The 17,173-nt window shown below is 39.9% G+C and overlaps 1 protein-coding gene across 1 annotated transcript in view; it reads left to right on the top strand.

The window, feature by feature from the left end:
• Positions 1–7,099, top strand: part of Zbtb10 (zinc finger and BTB domain containing 10) — a 43,322-nt gene extending 36,223 nt beyond the window's left edge. Inside the window, exons 4-6 of the mRNA XM_021641348.2 lie at positions 1,606–1,782; positions 1,961–2,133; positions 2,384–7,099. Coding sequence (XP_021497023.1) covers positions 1,606–1,782; positions 1,961–2,133; positions 2,384–2,689 — 656 coding nt within the window. The 3' untranslated portion in view covers positions 2,690–7,099. The remainder of the gene's footprint in view (positions 1–1,605; positions 1,783–1,960; positions 2,134–2,383) is intronic.
• The last annotated feature ends 10,074 nt before the right edge of the window (positions 7,100–17,173 follow it).

The following is a 17,173-nucleotide window of genomic DNA, read 5'->3' as shown; positions in this document are numbered from 1 at the left end:
ATTTTTAAGGGGACAATATAAATCTGACAAGTGAGGACTTTTTTTTTTTTTTTATGAAATCCAGAAGTTTATGGGGAAAAAAAAATTATTACAGATAGTACCCTTTCTCAGAAGTTCTTAGGACCAGATGTGTTTGAAAGGTTGAAGTCTTTTAGATTTTGGAATATTGTACATATCCTTTACTGATACAAGTAGCAATACGGAACAGTAGAGATTGTCATCTGTCATCTAAGAACTTAAAATATTAAGAGCCCAAAATCTGAAAGTTTTGAGCACCAGTATAATATCTTAAAAGAATTGTAGATTTGTGAACATTTGAGATGATGGATTTTTAGATTAGAGATAGTCTACCTTTATTACTGCATGAATGAGCTCTTCCTGTTGGAATGGAATGTTGCAGTGGGAGCCTATTTACCATGGAAAAACCACACAGAGGTTATTATTGTTTGAATGGAGCAGCCCAAAGCTGCATTTGTAAAGAAGGGTTTTATCAGTTTAATTTTTTCATTCAGTTATTGGAAGTGTAGGCATTTCAGAGTATGTTAGGTGAGTAGTCAGTCCTTGATTCTTGCAGCCTGACAGGCTCTGAATTAGTTTGTTTTGGGTTTGGTCATGTTTTTTTGAGGCAGAGTCTTAGTCTGGCTTTGTATCATGTTGCCTCCACAGTATTGTGATTTTATTGTCTGAGAAAAAGAATCTTTGGCAGGTGTGGTGGTACAGTTGGGAGGAAAGGGCAGGAGGGTCCCAAGTTGATGGTCATTCTCAGCCACATAACAAGCTCAAGGCCGGTCTGGACGGAATAAGAGTTTCAAAGAGGGAAAAATACAATTGCTGTAGCTGAGTGGGAACTGGGAAACAAGTTGACAGCCACTGAAAAAGAACCCACATGCTAGAATTGATGGCTGAATGGATTGAGTGGAAAACTAAAGATTCCTTGACCCAATAAATTTATTTAGAATGGAATTAAATAAAAAAGAGATAATTCCTTTTATGTTACTATAAACTAGGTTTTTGTTTTCTGTGTTTTTATCTATTAAGCGCACACTATGGAGGCTCAAGAGTTTTATATCCTTGCTGTATGGGAATCCAGGACCTTGTCTTTTGTTTAGGTTTTGGAGGAAAGACAAGGTAGGAGGGAATTGGGTATTTTTGTTTTGTTTTGTTTTGTTTTGTTTTCATTTTTGAGACAAGGTCTTTTTGGTGGCTATAGCTGACTCCTAATTCACAATGCATCTGTCCTTGGTTGGGCCTGAATTCCTCTGCTTGTCTCCCTTCCAAGTGCTAGGAGTGCAGGTGTGACCAGTACATGCCACTTTACTTAGTTTATATTAAGCAACCATCATTGTTCTTTTTTGTTTTTCTGTGACAGGGTTTCTCTGTGTAGCCTTGGTTGTCCTGGACGCTGTCCTGGGCTCACTTAGTAGACCAGGCTGGCCTTGAACTCCGCCTGCCTCTGCTTCCCTGAGTGCTAGGATTACAGGTGTGTGCCACTGTGCCTGGATCCATCATTGCTCTTATATTGTATTTTATTTTCTTTGGATCTAATTAAGAGATAACAGACTTTTGCCCAACCATTACCTCAAAATCACATTTCAATTGTACTAGGAGCGTCACATGATTTCAAGTATAGTTTGATGCCTGGCACTTCAAGTGATTTCAAGTATGGATTGCTACCAAGTACTTCAAATGACTTCAAATTCGGATTGCTACCGGGTGCTTCAAATGATTTCAAGTTTGGATTATTGCCAGAATCTTGGCCCAAACAAGAAACGTGGGAAAATGGCAAGTATTGGTCAACTATACAAATAAAAAATTCTAAAATTTTAATGTTTTAAAAACCTCCATATTCTGAGTTTTTAAAAATAAGTAGTTTTGTTAACAATTGCTATTCTTATGACATAGAATTGATAGAAGGCTTTTGTTTAATATATATTAATCAGTACTATTTTTCCTCTTCAAGGTGACTCATCTCTAATCATGAACAAGCTAAAATGCCCTCATTGTAGCTATGTAGCCAAATACAGACGAACACTAAAAAGGCACTTGCTCATTCATACTGGAGTAAGATCATTTAGCTGTGACATTTGTGGAAAGCTGTTTACTAGAAGAGAACATGTTAAAAGACATTCCCTGGTAAGTGACTTTTAAACCCAGCTGACTGTGGAGCTAAGTGTTTCTATGTCAGTGATGTTTAAAGCATTTTACCTGCAATTAAAGGAACAATGGTCAGTTGCTTTAAACAATTATTTTTGAGCTGATGTATTATACTTCATCTAGTGACATTAATTAGCTGTTCATTCATTATTAAATGCACGACTTAATTTTAATGAGTCAAATGCGTTCTTTATCTGTACTTTCCTTATTGAATTCCCCCTTCGCTTAGGTGCATAAAAAGGATAAGAAATACAAGTGCATGGTGTGTAAGAAGATCTTCATGCTAGCAGCCAGTGTCGGAATAAGACACGGGTCTCGGCGCTACGGAGTGTGTATGGACTGTGCAGATAAATCTCAGCCAGGAGGGCAAGAAAGTGTAGACCAGGGACAGGACACAGAGTTCCCTCGGGATGAAGAGTACGAGGAGAATGAAGGAGGAGAGCCTGACGAAGAGCTGGCTGAGAATGGGGAAGACCAGAATGATGCATCCCGATGGGATGAGCCGGCAGATGTCTGTATGTCTCTGGATGATTAACTGACCTACTATGATCCTCAAGAATGCTGCATTTGGACATACTATGAATCGACAATTTGGATTGTTGAACTTGAAGGCTTGCAAAATATGGTACATGCTGGATGGTAGTTATGTTGCTGTGAAAAACTGTAGGGTTAAAGCCTTATAGCAAAAAATTTTTTTTATATTTGCACAGGACTGTACAGCAAACAACCGTGTGGTTGGATACATGGAGTCCCCACATATTCAGTCAGTTATCAAAGTAAACTATTTTTTATTTATAGGATATACAGTTAACTATTGGGTTCTATGAAAATATACTACTTGTCCTTTATAGAGCTCACATTCATGTGCCACTTTAACATGAATGAACAAAGTCCATTTATGGAAGTGCAGTGACAGTTGACCCAATCACTCTGTCAATCAAACCACTCAGGCTAGTTTTTACTAGTAGAGTTTTGTTTCTATTTTTATTTTATTAATTTTATTTTTTTTAATACAGATTTTCAGTGAGGGGCTTTTTCAACCCCGTTGGTTCTATTTTCTTGTATTTTTTTCATTTTATTTGCTTCATAACTTAAACCAAGTCTCTTCTAGTCTTAGATATTATTTCTTAATTTTGTGCTGATAGGCATGTTTATAAGAACTGGAGAGGTAATTTATTGGAATGAACTAACTGACTCCCCTGTCCTCCCTTCCTTTTTTGACATGAATTTTACTACTTCACAAATGAAGAATGATGTTGCGAAGTTACCATGGTGAAGCTGACAAATACCACTAAAATGATTATGACATAGAAGTAACTTTCTCCTGCTGCTCTAATCTGATAAATGGTTACTATATGATGTTTTCTGACATGGTTTTTGGTTTTGGGTATCTGTTACTTTGGCACAATTCTTGTTTGCCTCTTATATTTTTGCCAGTGTACTATACCTCAGCCTTATTTGAAATATAGAAGTCTAATTGAAGAAAAGACATAGATAAATACGTAAAATGATTTGTTTTATAATTTATCCTCCATGTCCAGTTTGGTTAGCATGTTATGCAATATAAGTGAAATATCAGGTTTTTTTCTCCTATGCCCTTTTTTATCATTAAAATTAACACAAAATGTGCATTCTCTTTTGTTTCATACTTACCGGGATATTGAATGTTTTTAAATTGTGGCTGATAATTTACTTTTTCCATTGCTTAAAGTCACCACGCCTTGATGAAATCTTTATAGTCACCATGATTCAACAATCTGCAAAAAATATTACAAATAAAATGTTGAGCCTTTATTGTTCCATTATCTAAATTCTTCAGGAGTCAGAGTGATTCATGTAGTTGAAACTACTAGATTTACTTAGCCTGGTGACAGATGAATTAGCTGATAGTGGAACTCTCAGCAGCTTTTTACATGCTAACATGCTGACATATATCAGGAGCATATTCTATATTATATAAGATTGAGAGACATCATATTTTCAGCTTTCTTTTAAATACAAATTGAGTATATTTTCCTATTTTATATCAAGTAACTAAATTATGCCAGTTGTGTGGAAGAAACCACAGAGCTGCTTTGACAGATACAATCTTTTTGGTGCTCCATCTGGTCAAAATTGAATAGTTGATTTTCTTTTTAAAGAGACAAACTTCATCATTGCCTCTGATTTCAGTAGAATAATGGTTAGATATTGGACAGTGACTCTCTGCGTGGATTAATCAGAGATGAAATATTCGTGCTGCCTGGTGAGATGCATTCATTGCCCTCTGAACAGTGTGATAGTCTCTGAGTACCTGGGAGGCTGGCAGAAGAGGAATTTTGCTTTGATTTTTGTTTGAAATGAAGAGTACAACTTATTCTGTGTTTGAAACAAATGAGTAAAATGTAATACTAGTAAAGTCCAAAGTAGACATAGTTGGGCAGAGATATTATGAATGAAAAAGTATTTTAAACGTAAAATGTTCTGCTTTGTGAATATGTAAGTATAGTATAAAGATTTCTTTCATCCCATTTATCCCCTTCCTTTAAAATAAACCATAGTTTACAATTGGTAGATCTGTCTATATATAAATATATATTAAAGAGCAAATATATATATTTAAAGAAAATCACCTAAATCTGCTTTATTAGACAGTAGTTCACTTATTGCATAGAAACTGGACTTGGCTTTACATTCTTAAAGTACTTTATTTTACTCAAGATAAGACCTTATCTTGAAACAGAATTTCTTTTATTACTTAAATCATTTATGTATATCTGGTAAATTATGACCAAATTTTTGTTAGATGCATACAGTAAATTGAAATACACATTTGGTACACTACGGGAGTGTTGTGCTTTTGTTTGGTTTAGTTGGAAACAGGTTTGATGTAGATGGTGACTTGTTACTGTTAATTTAAAACATTTTATAATTGTCCATTGCCTTTTATGTCGTGTTGTGACAGATTTGGCTATATTTTTAGTCATCTGAAATATACTTTAAAAAGCTTGTTTTTAGGTAATCCAAAGGAAAAAATGTTTATACGCTTGAATATATATTTGCCTCAGCCTATATAAAAGTTTCTTTGAAGTAAACACTTTACCAGAAACAGAATTGACAGGTTTTCTCCTTGCTGACTGCCTAAGTTATTTTGTGTCTTGAGGGATTGCCTTTTCCCTTCTAGATCCTTTTTTTAAATAGTTTTAGTACTAAGGTATACTACTGGACATTTCTATTTTTTTAAGTATATTCCTTTTTGACAATACAACTTCAGGAAGTTGATAAATCTCTAAGAACTTTTGATTGGTCTCAGAAAGGTAATTGAATACTCATAATTTTGTCTGGAATTCTGGCAGAGTTATGTTGTACATTTGGTGAAGTTTTTCTTGTAATTTATATTTTAAATAAAATATTTTTAGAGTTTTTAATTTTAATGAAGGGGAAGAACATACACTTTCATATTCCACAGTGGTAATACTATGTCATAAATTCAGATCATGTCTTATTTCTCCCAGACAGTTACTTTCATATGGTCCCTCATTTGTCACAATTCTTGACTCTCAGTTTTTTTAAAATTAATTAGACAAGTTGCTAAATTTTCGCACCCTCATGATCAAGAGCTTGGGGGTGGGGAGGGGTGTGCAGTATTGGAAGAGGAAACTGGACAATAACCAGGAGCTTTGAATTTTAGGGCGAAAAAACACTCTCTGGCTCAAGGCCGTCCTAATGAAGAGTGAGTTACGTACAGAGTACTCAAGCATGCCAGGTACACAGTGCATGTGAGCCAGGAGGAAAACGGAGGAAAAGCTGCTACAAGGGAGAAATCCGCAAAGGGCTCCGAGGATGATGTAGTGTGAAATGTGGGAAAGTCATGACAGGAAGCTCTGAGAGCCGAGAACCACGAGCTCTGTGGCTTGAGCGTTCTCTGAACATAGCATAAGAGATGTAGATTCGTTCCTCTGGTTTATGACTCAGAAGCTCCCACTTTTTGGTATGCCCACACTTGTGTTGTCTGCCTTATTTTTTTCTAACCTCTATAAGGTAGGTGCTATTCTATTTTACAAATAAGGAACGGCTCAGAGAAACTCAGACACTTGCCTAACTACCACAGCTTTCTAGAGCTGGGTTTGATCAGGTCTGATTCTGAAGCCCCTACTCTGTTTAGGAGGCTCTATTGGTGCCTCACAAAACAACATGTTTTGTAAATTTATATTCTCCCTATAAAACAGCTAAGTTAGGAATTTTGTATCCTTACTGCCCCCAGTAAATATCCTTACCACACTTTTCTTCTGGTAGAGTTGTTTTTGTCACTGACTTAAACACACCTCATTGTAGTCGATATTATTAGTGGGCTGTGACATTTTCACTTTTAAAAAGGATGGGTTTTTGATATGAAGAACTAGATACAAGCCCCAGTTTTGTGCCGTTGAGTCACCCGGATCCTTAAGCTTAACTATGGTACCTAATCTACACAGTTAGAACTAACAGGTGTTCTCTTAGTTAATTTAGGATTTAAAATAGGGTTATTTATTTTGTTCCTTCTTTCCCTGCTGTGTCCCAGTCTTCAAGTGAAGTTGAACAAAGTAGTTTAAAACATGTTAGGGATAAGCACACTTTGAAAGATGTTTTCTAGCCCTGAATTTTAGGACATTGGGCACTAAATTTGGAATACGCCAAGTATTGAGAACAAAATTTGGGGTTTAAGAAAGAGATGATTGAGGCCATTCTGGTATGGGAGAATCAGCATCTTAAACACTGTAAACAGAATACTTTCTTCTGCCTGCTGTTTGTAAAAGCTCCCTGGAAGACCTTTTACAAAGACCAATTTTTTTTTTAAATGTAATTTACCTACCTAATATAAGTGTCCTGAGACATGTATGTAAACCTCCAAAACCTGTTTGTCTGTGTATTTAGAAAATACACAAGAATCTTTATCAAACTTAAATATAAACTTGTGAGCACTAAACTGCTTCTGGCTTTGTGAATTTTATTGCTGCTTAATTCTGATTTATTTGCAGGTGTGCTAGTTTAGACTCCGGGTAAGGGAAACACCTTTTTAAACTTGGACATTCAGCTACCTTTGTACTTGAAATGTACAGGTTTGAATTGTAGAATCTGATGAGGTTTTTGTCTGTTTCTTTTAAGGAAGTACATAAATAAGAATGCCTGCCCCCTCCCTACAGGGCTTCTTTCTTTAATAGAGAGCAGGGATGTGTATTCATTGGTGTTTATCTTTTTTTTAGAAGTTTTATAGGATTTAGAAGACATTAAAAAATACTCTGTAATTCACATTTGTGAATTCTCTTGAGGAAATGGGGTTGAAAATAAAAGGTGAAACAGTGTCCCATTGTATATTGTATATTAGAAAAATAGGTTATAAGTAAATGGGTAAGATTACAAATTTCAATTTTTTGGAATTTTAAGTTCCCTCCTTTCCTTCTTGCTGGACGGACCTTGCTGTATAGCAGAGGCCAATCTCAAACCCTCAAGATCTCTGTGTCCCAACCTCTGAACTCCAGGATTACTGATGTCATCTGCTACACCCAACTTTTTGTGTTAGTAATAGAAGAGAGGAGCTCAATAGCCAGATAAGTCCACTTTCTTAGAGAAATGAGTTTTTAGATTGGTGCTGGGCAGAGGAAGGGGAGATTGGCGATTGGCGGTGATGGGGTCACATAGCACATGTCATTGAACTGGCAGGTACAGGAGAAAGATGTGTTCTATGTGGTTTCAAGAGACAGTATTAGGGACACTTAATAAGATAGGGCTGCTTGCGAGTGGGAGATTCTGCCACTGCGTGTTTTAGATGTGTGATTAGTTGACAGTTGTCTTGGCTGAAGCAGTAGTAGCCAAATATTTTTGTTTCAGTGAGCCTTGTTACTTTTTAAAGAATTGGGACCATCATAGTTGCCAACTTTTTATCTTCCTGCTTAGTTCATGAAGTAAAATTGATAAAATTCTGTACTGTGTATGTGCAAACATTTAGAGAAGATTGTTTTGACATTAACAGGCAATTTAGAAGTCATGTTTAGCCTTATGAAAAATAAATGCTGTCTAAGCTTTTCAATACAAATCATTGTCATACACCAGCGTTTGGGAGCTGGCAAAGAGCAGTATTGGACTTATGACTAAATGATCTTAGAATTCACCCTGGAATGGTGTCTCACTTAATCTAGCTATCTGGGAGAACAGGAAGATCTCTGTGAGGTTGAGACCAGCCTGGTCTAAATACTGGGTTTCAAGATAGCCAAGACCCACAGACAGCCTGTCTCAAAAAAAAAAAACAAAGAAATCTAGTTTTTTGGGGTTTTTTTTTTTGTTTTTTTTTTTTTTTTTGTTGTTGTTGTTGTTTATTTTGTTTTCTGTTTTTCAAGATAGAGTTTCTCTGTGTAGCCTTGGACTCACTTCTTGACTTCACTCAGAGGTCTGCCTGACTCTTCCTCCAGGAGTGCTGGGATCACAGACTGGCCACCATGCCTGACAATTCTTTACTTTTATTTAGAGTTTAGTCTTTGAAATATTTACCATTCTAAAGTTAATAAATCCTAGAGTTGCTAAAATAAGCTGGAGGAAACCGAAAGCACAAAAAATAGGCTCAGAACTGTTTGTGGTAGAGCATATACATCTCCAATGCTGGAACTCAGGTGACGAGGCATGGCCTGTGCTACGTGGCAAAGCCTATCTGAGAGAACACTGCCTGCTAGCAGCCTGGTGTCTTCCTGTAGCCTGCATCTTTCGGTTTCTTCACAGTACGGTTGGTCTTATTAGCAAAGTGTAATTAGGTGTCTGTTCTATCTCAGCAAGGGGCAGAAGACCGATTGCTTGACACAGCAGCAGTCAATATGAACGGTTCAAGACGAATGGAAAATCGAGTTGAAAGGGACCAGAGAGCTTATTGCAGTGACATCACAGATAACTTTATGGCCCAGGACTCCTGAAACTTCATTTCAGTTTGTGCCAATCATGTTTAGTTTGGAGGCGTTGCCGGTTGTGAAATACGGTGATCACTTGAGCCTTAGGGGTCCCTTTTCCTAACAAGTATAGGTCTTGCATAACTGCTTCAAGATGGAAGGACTGAACAACCCTTAGTGGACAGCATTTGTTATTTATATTAATCTCCAACATTTAGAGATTAGCATGAAAGGATTAGCCGTTTGCTATGAAACCATTTGACCAGTATTCAGTTTGCCAGTGTATTTTGTATTTGTGAAGAGGCTTATTGGGTCTTTTATCTATGTTTGGTCATATGAGAGTGAAAGTTAACCTGCCAATTTGTTCCAGTGTTGTTTTTAATTGTGTATATATGGGCATGAAAGCTGTGGTTCGTGTGAGAGTGGAGTCAGTTCTCTTTCTGCTTTTGTGTGGGTTACAGGGGTTAAAAAAGACGTTTGCCCTTGAGTCAACTCCCAACACTGTTTTTGAGATAGAGTCTTTTTGTAGCTGCTGCTGGTCTTGGGTGTGCGTAGGCTGGCCTGGAATTCATGGTGACCATCATCAGTGTGTATGTGCATGCATAGAAATAGGTATATCGCTGTTTAGTCAAGGTTCTGATCATCGTAGGAGTTAGCAGATTCATTTTAAAGAAACAGTAAATCTGGCCATGAGAGCACTCCAACTAGCAGTGTAACACAGCCTTAGATGACAAGTGAGCAGCTTAGATATGTTCTAAGACTGACCAGCCCTTGGTTATTTGCCTCAGGTAAGTCTTTGTACATTGAAAAATGTCCTACCTTCTTAAGAATGATTAATTCCTTCCTTCCTAAAATTAGAAGTCCGCAGTGGCGAAGGGTGTCACTGTCTGAGCTGACAGGTATAAGACTTTACTACTATCACAGCATTGACCTCAGTAGGAATCCGGTGGTCTCAGCCTGAGGTCCACTGTGTTTCCCTGTCTTGACACCCTGCTTCCCAAGAGAGAACTCACAAATACAGCCAGCTCAGCAGTTTCTTCAGGCCTTGAGACCGGCTGTCTTGCTGACCTTGGCTGTGCTGCTGGCCAGCAAAAGCTCCAGAAGTTTCTCTTCACCTCCTCAGTGCTGGGGATGCCTGTATACCTGCTGTTTTATATGGGAGGTAGGGATCTGAACTTGTGCTCGTGTGGCAAATGCTCTACCAACTGAGCTGTAATCGAATACTTCACTGCTGACTTTCCATATAGGGCTTTCATTACTATCCATTTAAAAATGTTAGCACTAAATTAGACTTGGTATCCTAATGCAGCTTGAGAGGGTAAGATTGTGAGTCAAGATGCATGAGCTGCCGAGTGAATAATTTCTCAACACTAGAAATTACCAAATTGATTTAGAAACCTTTGCTTTCAGATGTTCTGGCCTCCCACTGCAAGGCCACACTGAGGGCACTCATATTTGGTGGTGTCAATAAATACATGCTAATTTTTTCAAATTCTTTGAGACAGGATATTACTTCACATTTTTCATTTAAAATACATTTTAAAACTGTGGGGTATGCGTGCCGGTAAGTCAGCATAAGAGGGAGAAGGATCAGAAGTTCCAAGTCATCTACATACTGAGTTCGGGACCAGCCTGAGTTCCAGGAGTCCCTGTTTGAAAAACACTAAAGACTAAACAAACAGAAGCACTTGGCTCAGCATTGGTTACAACTGTGAGAATTGTTCCACATATTTCCCTTCATCTTAATATTAAGAACTACACTCTGGTTTCTCTTTGGTTACAGTTGTTAGAATTGTTAACTCCTGTGCCTGGGGACCTGATACACACAGACATACATGCAGACGAAACACGAATGTGCCTTAAAGAAAAGTTCTGATGCTCTTCCATCTAATGAGACTTCTACCAGGAGTGTCAAATGTAATCAGAAAAGCTCTCCTGTGACCATAACCACTGAGGAGTGATGGAGGCTGCTGTCTGGGTATTACATTGCTCAGAGCGTCATAACCTAGATTCTGGTGGCAATGCTTAGGTGAAATTATCCTTGAAAAAGCATCACTGATGACTACATCTGTTACCACTCTTTTATGTGACCTTGTAGAATTGGCAGTCCCAGCTTGGTTCAGTGGCACACACCTTTGTGTCCCAGGCACTTCAGATGCTGACTCGGGATGATCTAGCTTGATTTTGAGGCCTGAGCTACATGGTGAGACCCAATGCAAAACATGCGCCTTCCTGTGGTCTTTCTCAGTTTCACTGACTACAATGGTTAATCTCTGACTTCTCCCTTATCTAGCTCCTAAGTGCTCACAAATACTTAAGATGACTCCGTGTGTAGTCATTTGGTACAAGACTCTCTCATGAGGCGTGACTCTCATTTAGGTAATAGTTTCTGTCGGATGTTGTCAGAGGTCTCTAGAATTATACTTCATTACAGCAGACTGATAATTGCACGGCAGAGTCAGTTTTAGAAAAAGTAACCACTCTTGGCTGAGGGGTATATCTCAGTTGCTGAGTGCTTGGCCTAGCACGCACAAAGCGCTGGGTTTGATTTCCAACACCGCAAAACCAGGCATGGTTGTGCACAGCTGTACAGCACTCCTGGAGGCAGGAGGGCCCAAAGCGTTCCAGGGGCTGTGTGGCAAATTCGAAGCCACTCTGATGTGCGTAGCTGAATCAGCACCCGTGTCTCTGCAGCTGTGATGGAAAGGACATTGGAAACTGCTCCCATGGGCCAACAGCCAGTCTCTGTTAATTCGTGTGTGCCTCACACCATGGTATTAGCCGAGAGTCTGCAGTAGTTCTCCCTTGAACTAAGTCAAGTACTGGTCTGCCTTAGAACGCCCACCCAGGGATCCTTTCCCAGAAGTCTGCATTGGAGGTAATGTTTTCCCACTAACAGAATCGGGAAGGAGGGAGGGGGGTGCAGTGTATTTGAGGCATGCTTCAGGCATTAGCAATTCACCTTGCTCAGGAAAGAAGCGTCCTCTTTCTGTTTGAGACCCCCATGCTTGCCTGTCCTTGTAATTATTTAAGCTTCACTTTGAGCCTAAGAATTGAACAGTTAATATAAAAACTGGTGAGCTCAAGAGAACTGATGGAAGAGCATCTAGAATGATCACTTGTAAAACTGTGTATCTTAATTTGCTGTACTAGGAGAAACCAGATTAATCTCTTGCTTCTCACTGGGACAGCAGCTAGGTTTAAGATTTCTGTGTGTGTGCGTGTGTGTGTTCCTGGCACTTCTTGTTTTAAGTTCTGTGTGAGCCATTTCTTCAGAATGTGGTTGCCCTTTGCTTTTATGACTATGAGAAGGATTCAGTCTAGGCTTCAGCTGCTGGGCAGGCAGTGTAGACAGAGCCTTTTATTAGCATCATGAGGGCAGGCAGTGTAGACAGAGCCTTCTATTAGCATCATGACAGCAGACCTCAAAATGGCTATTGGTGGAAAATGACCACAAATTATGTAGGTAAGCAGAAAATGAATGAATATGCATTAATCTGATTTATCACTGAACAAGGCTGCTGCCTACATAATACTGAAATTAACTTGAAAAAAAATCAGATTTGCTATTTCAATTATATCATATTCATATATGTAGTCATGCATCGATATCTTCTTGCCTTCTAAGAAAGCCTTTGTAAGCTGCCATGGAAGTCAGTAGTAGCCCAGAATGTACTCAGACTCAGGGAAGTCCTACCAAAGCCTCCTGAGTGTGTGATTAATAAGTTTCAGACCCAGCACCCAATTGCTGTCCTGATTTGGGGCAACAGGAAGCAGGGGGGCAGTTCTGGGGATCAAACCTAAAGCCTTGTGCAGGCTAGGAGAGCTCTCAATGCCCTGATTTCTTCTGCTCCGTCTGTCTACTACAACAATAACAGTTTACTTTTTTGTTAACCAACCCTCTGTAAAACTTACTCATTGCTTTCGGAGTCTGGTTGATCCTCATGTGCCACGGTAGCTGTGTGGAGGTCAGCTGGCCAGCTTTGGAGTCAGTTCTCCTTCCACCTTCATGTGGGTTTCAGGGACCAAAGCTCAGGTTGACCAGCTTGTGGAGGGGATGCTTTACCTGCTGAGATATCTCTTTTGAGGGTAAGAGCTAAGAGCTTCCAGGAGAGGGACAGGTGGGAGACATGGAGAAGGTGGCATGCACTGACTTGAATCATCTCGGTTCTGAGGTGCCCTATACATGCTGGCATCACCAGGGTGGGCTACAGGGCGTGGCTGCGAAGTCACGGGGCAAGGGTCTCGGTCTCAAGGGTTTGAGACCAGCTTGATCCTGTGTTACATTATCCATGCTGGAAGCATGCACGTTGATAGAAGGCTTTAGCTGGGGAGTTTTCTAGGGTCACCCCGTTTGTCATGGTTTCTGAAATCAGTCGTGAATCCCTGGGCAATGTCCTTGAGTCTCCCCTTGCTGAGAATTGAGCCCAGAGCCTCAATTACACTGGATACTTTACCACTGAGTTATACCCCAAACCCTGGTTTTTGTTGATGTCGTTTGGTTTAGTTTGGTTTGATATTGGTTTTTTTGAGTGTTTCTCTGTAGTCCAGGCTATTCTTGTTCTGTAGACCAGGCTGGCCTTCAACTCAGATCTTTCTGCCTCTGCCTCCCAAGTTCTGAGATTAAAGGCATGCGCCACCACATCCCACTCCTGTTCTTTTTGATATCACCATTTTTTAATATATATGTTTCTTACTGTCTTTATTGATGTTCATTTTGGGAGATGATTAATAGTGGAACATCATAATAACAGTATCTAGCATTCACGAATCTTTTTCTGAGATTTTGTCTATTTTTCTTTTATGGGGGTTTGTCAGTGTTTATGTCTGTATTTACTGTCAGTGCTTGCTCACAGAGATCAATGGAGTGAGTTGGTTACCCTGGAACTGGAATTACAGTTGTGAGATGCCATATGGGTGCTGGGAACCAAACCCAGGACCCCTAGAACAGCCAGTGCCCTTGCCTGCTGAGCCCTCTCCAGCCCCAGCATCTGGCATTTTAGATGTCTGAACAAAACCACAAGCACAGAGTGAAAAGTATTCTCTACTGACAAAATGAGCCTGTTCAAGCCAAATTAAAGTACAAAGGTAGGTTTATTTGGAGGCAGCTCTGGGGTGGGCTCACTGTCAAAAGAACAGGGCCAGGGAGGCCACCAGGCAGACCCTGAGACAGAGAAGGGTTGGGGCATGCCAGCCACGCCTTGAGGGATGCTGGGAGAACCTGGAGGCCAGGTCTGCTTTGACATGTTAAACAGGTGCCTCAACCACTTGTCCACTTCAGTCTGAAACCCAGCACAAAGAACAAAAGCTTTAATTGCTCTTCAAAGAAAAATTTGAAGCAATTGAAATTAAAAACTAACTGAGCCAGCCTCATTAGTAATTTTAAGGTATCATCCTGAGGTTAATAATCAGAGTGTAGCATATGCTTACAGCCTTTTTAGTTCAGGGATGAAGACTATCAGAAGATTTCTAAGAAGTAATATTTTCATGAATGTGGCTTATTCACTGGAAGAGAATATTTGAAAATCTATTGAGGCAACTATGAAAAGAAGATTCAGAGACAAAGTTTCTGACTTGTGAATGTGTTCTGCAAGGTTTCAAAATAAGCCATAGTCAAATCTGAGCTGGCTTTACTTGTGCAGAGCAGGTCTATTTGGTGGCTAATTGAATGTTTTCATTGTCCAGACCATTTGGTAGACAATGGGAATACTATTGCTAACAACTGTGTTTCTTTAGCCCTAATAGAAACATCTTCTTTTTCATCAGTAAATATTGATCTAAATTTATATGTACGTACATTGTTTTTTATGGTGTCAATCCAGTTTCTATAAGTAAGGTATTTCTACAGAAGGCATTTATAGTGATTCTTGTCTGAACAGGGTCTCACTATGTAGCAATGACTGGCTGGGAACAGGCAGTCCTCTTGTCCCCATGGTGCAGGCATTTGCAGCAAGAGATATCAAGCCTGGGGCTTTGGAGGTTTTAGTTTGGGGAGGGAATGTTTTGGTTTGGTTTGTTCTTGTTTTTTCTTTTTCTTTATTTCCTTTTTTTCCTCCTTTCTTCCTTCTTTCCTTCCTTCCTTCCTTTTTTTAAGATAGGGTCACATTTTAAGACTGGGTCATATATATATATATCAGGCTTCAAACTAGCCTGACCTTGATCCTCCTACTAGCTCCCAAGTGCTGGGATCTAGTGCCGCCACACCTGAATCTTTGTATTCAAACATGACTTATATTCCACACCTTTTCTGTTTTCACTTTCCTACTTTAGCTCTCGGGCTAACTCTTGGAATTGATCCTTGGTAGTTACTTGTTTGTTGTTTATTTAGTTATTTGAGAGAGACGGTTTCTTACTGTGTAGCCCTGGTTTACATTGACTTTGTAAACCAAGATGCCCTGGAACTCTCAGAGACCCACCTGCCTCTGCCTCTCAGCCATCCTAGTTTTTATTTCGTTTTAGTACATCTCTCCAGGCTTGGCTCTAAAAGCATAGTTAAGGATCTCCCAGATTCACAAGCGAACCTAAAGTGAACTTTAATTCAAACTTACTGGACCAAACTTACCTGGATGTTTACCTTTTATTCTAGTGTTTGCCATGAATTAGCTGATCTTCCAGAAAGAGCCTCTTTGTAGCACATTTTCTCAGCCTTACCCTTGGCTGGCTTGCCCTGTCCCTGACCTTCTCATTTAAGTGAAACTGGCTAACAAATGCACAGCAAAGCTAAAATGAAGAGCAAGCATTCTTTCTACTCTAAATAACCTTCCACGGAGATTTTCAAGCTGCTCTGAGGGAAATGGTTCTTTGAAGATCTCTCTGGCCTAGCTGGGTGTGGGGCCTGGGTTTCAGCCGAGCCTCAGCTTTTATCTCCATATGCTTTCAGACTTTAGTGCTTCCTTTTTTTTTTTTTTTTCCTTTAAAACTAGGCATCTGTAATCTCCGCACCTGGCACCTGTGAGTTCGAGGCCATGCTGACCTCTATAACTCAAAAATCAAAGTCACTAAGAGCACTGGTGTGTAATATGTTAATAGGAGTAATATTGTAGTGGCCTTGTAGGTTTTGTGCGCCAGCTTCTACATTCCATAGTTTTGAACTCCCCCACCCCCCCGAGATAGGGTTTCTCTGTGTAGCCCAGGTATTCCTGGAACTCACTTTAAACCAGGCTGGCCTCAAACTCACACAGCTCCGCCTGCCTCTGCCTCCCATGTTGCTGGGATTAAAAGCCTGAGCCACCACAGCCCAGCTGAATTTTAATTCTTAAAAGACTCAGTAAGATTAAGTATTTCTTCTACGGCTGTTTTGCAAATGATCACCAACGTTAGTCTTAAAACCAATAGCTTGCACATGAGGTTTGGCATTTGAGTTTGTGAGTGCCAAACAGAATCCAAGGGAAGCCAGGAGAGCCAGGTGCATCCCTCAGCTGAGGCCAGGCCAGTGAACAGAACCGCCATAGCTTGCCTGCCCGTCTGGCACGGCAGAGGAGCTAGAACAGGGTGCTGGGGAGCGCATGCTCAGTGTCTCAGACTCTGCCGTGAGACACCTGTGGTCCTGTGTGCCGCATCAAAAAGTGTCACCTGTTTTCCAAAGTGTTGCCAAAGCCACACCGAAATCCTCCGTGTAGTTTTTTTTTTCCTGATAGTGCTATTTGTGGTCCATAAAATAAAACTCCCTAATTGTATCACCATTCTGACAAGCAGGAGTTTTATTTTTGTATTTCTATATTTGTAACATAAATATTTGTATACTGATAGCTGAAAATACCTCACAGTGTCAGGAGAATAGTTGTTTTGTAAGCTTGTTTGTTTCTGGTGGAACAAAGACTTGAAGTGATATATATATACGCTGAGACCTAACATTTCAGACATGGTGGGGAGGTGGGAGGGCATGGAGGAAAAGACAGAGACCTCTCCCTTTGATGAGCCAGCCAGATGCCGTGATCCAGACCTCACTGGTTAGACTGACCTTTATAATTTCTACAACCAGGATTCTGTGCCAGAGAATGGCACAGCCATGGGGTGGGGTAAATGCCCAAACATTTTGAAAAGGATCACACCCAAGCCCCAGTTGATATCAACAGTGCTTGGCAGCAGTTCCCGGGCTACGCGCGCTCTTCCTGGGAAAGCTGGGTCCA

Source organism: Meriones unguiculatus, chromosome 6 (assembly GCF_030254825.1).
Source record: "Meriones unguiculatus strain TT.TT164.6M chromosome 6, Bangor_MerUng_6.1, whole genome shotgun sequence".
In the NCBI taxonomy this organism is placed as follows: domain Eukaryota; kingdom Metazoa; phylum Chordata; class Mammalia; order Rodentia; family Muridae; genus Meriones; species Meriones unguiculatus.
Note: the sequence above shows the minus strand (reverse complement) of the source record. Positions and strands in the feature narration are given on the sequence as shown.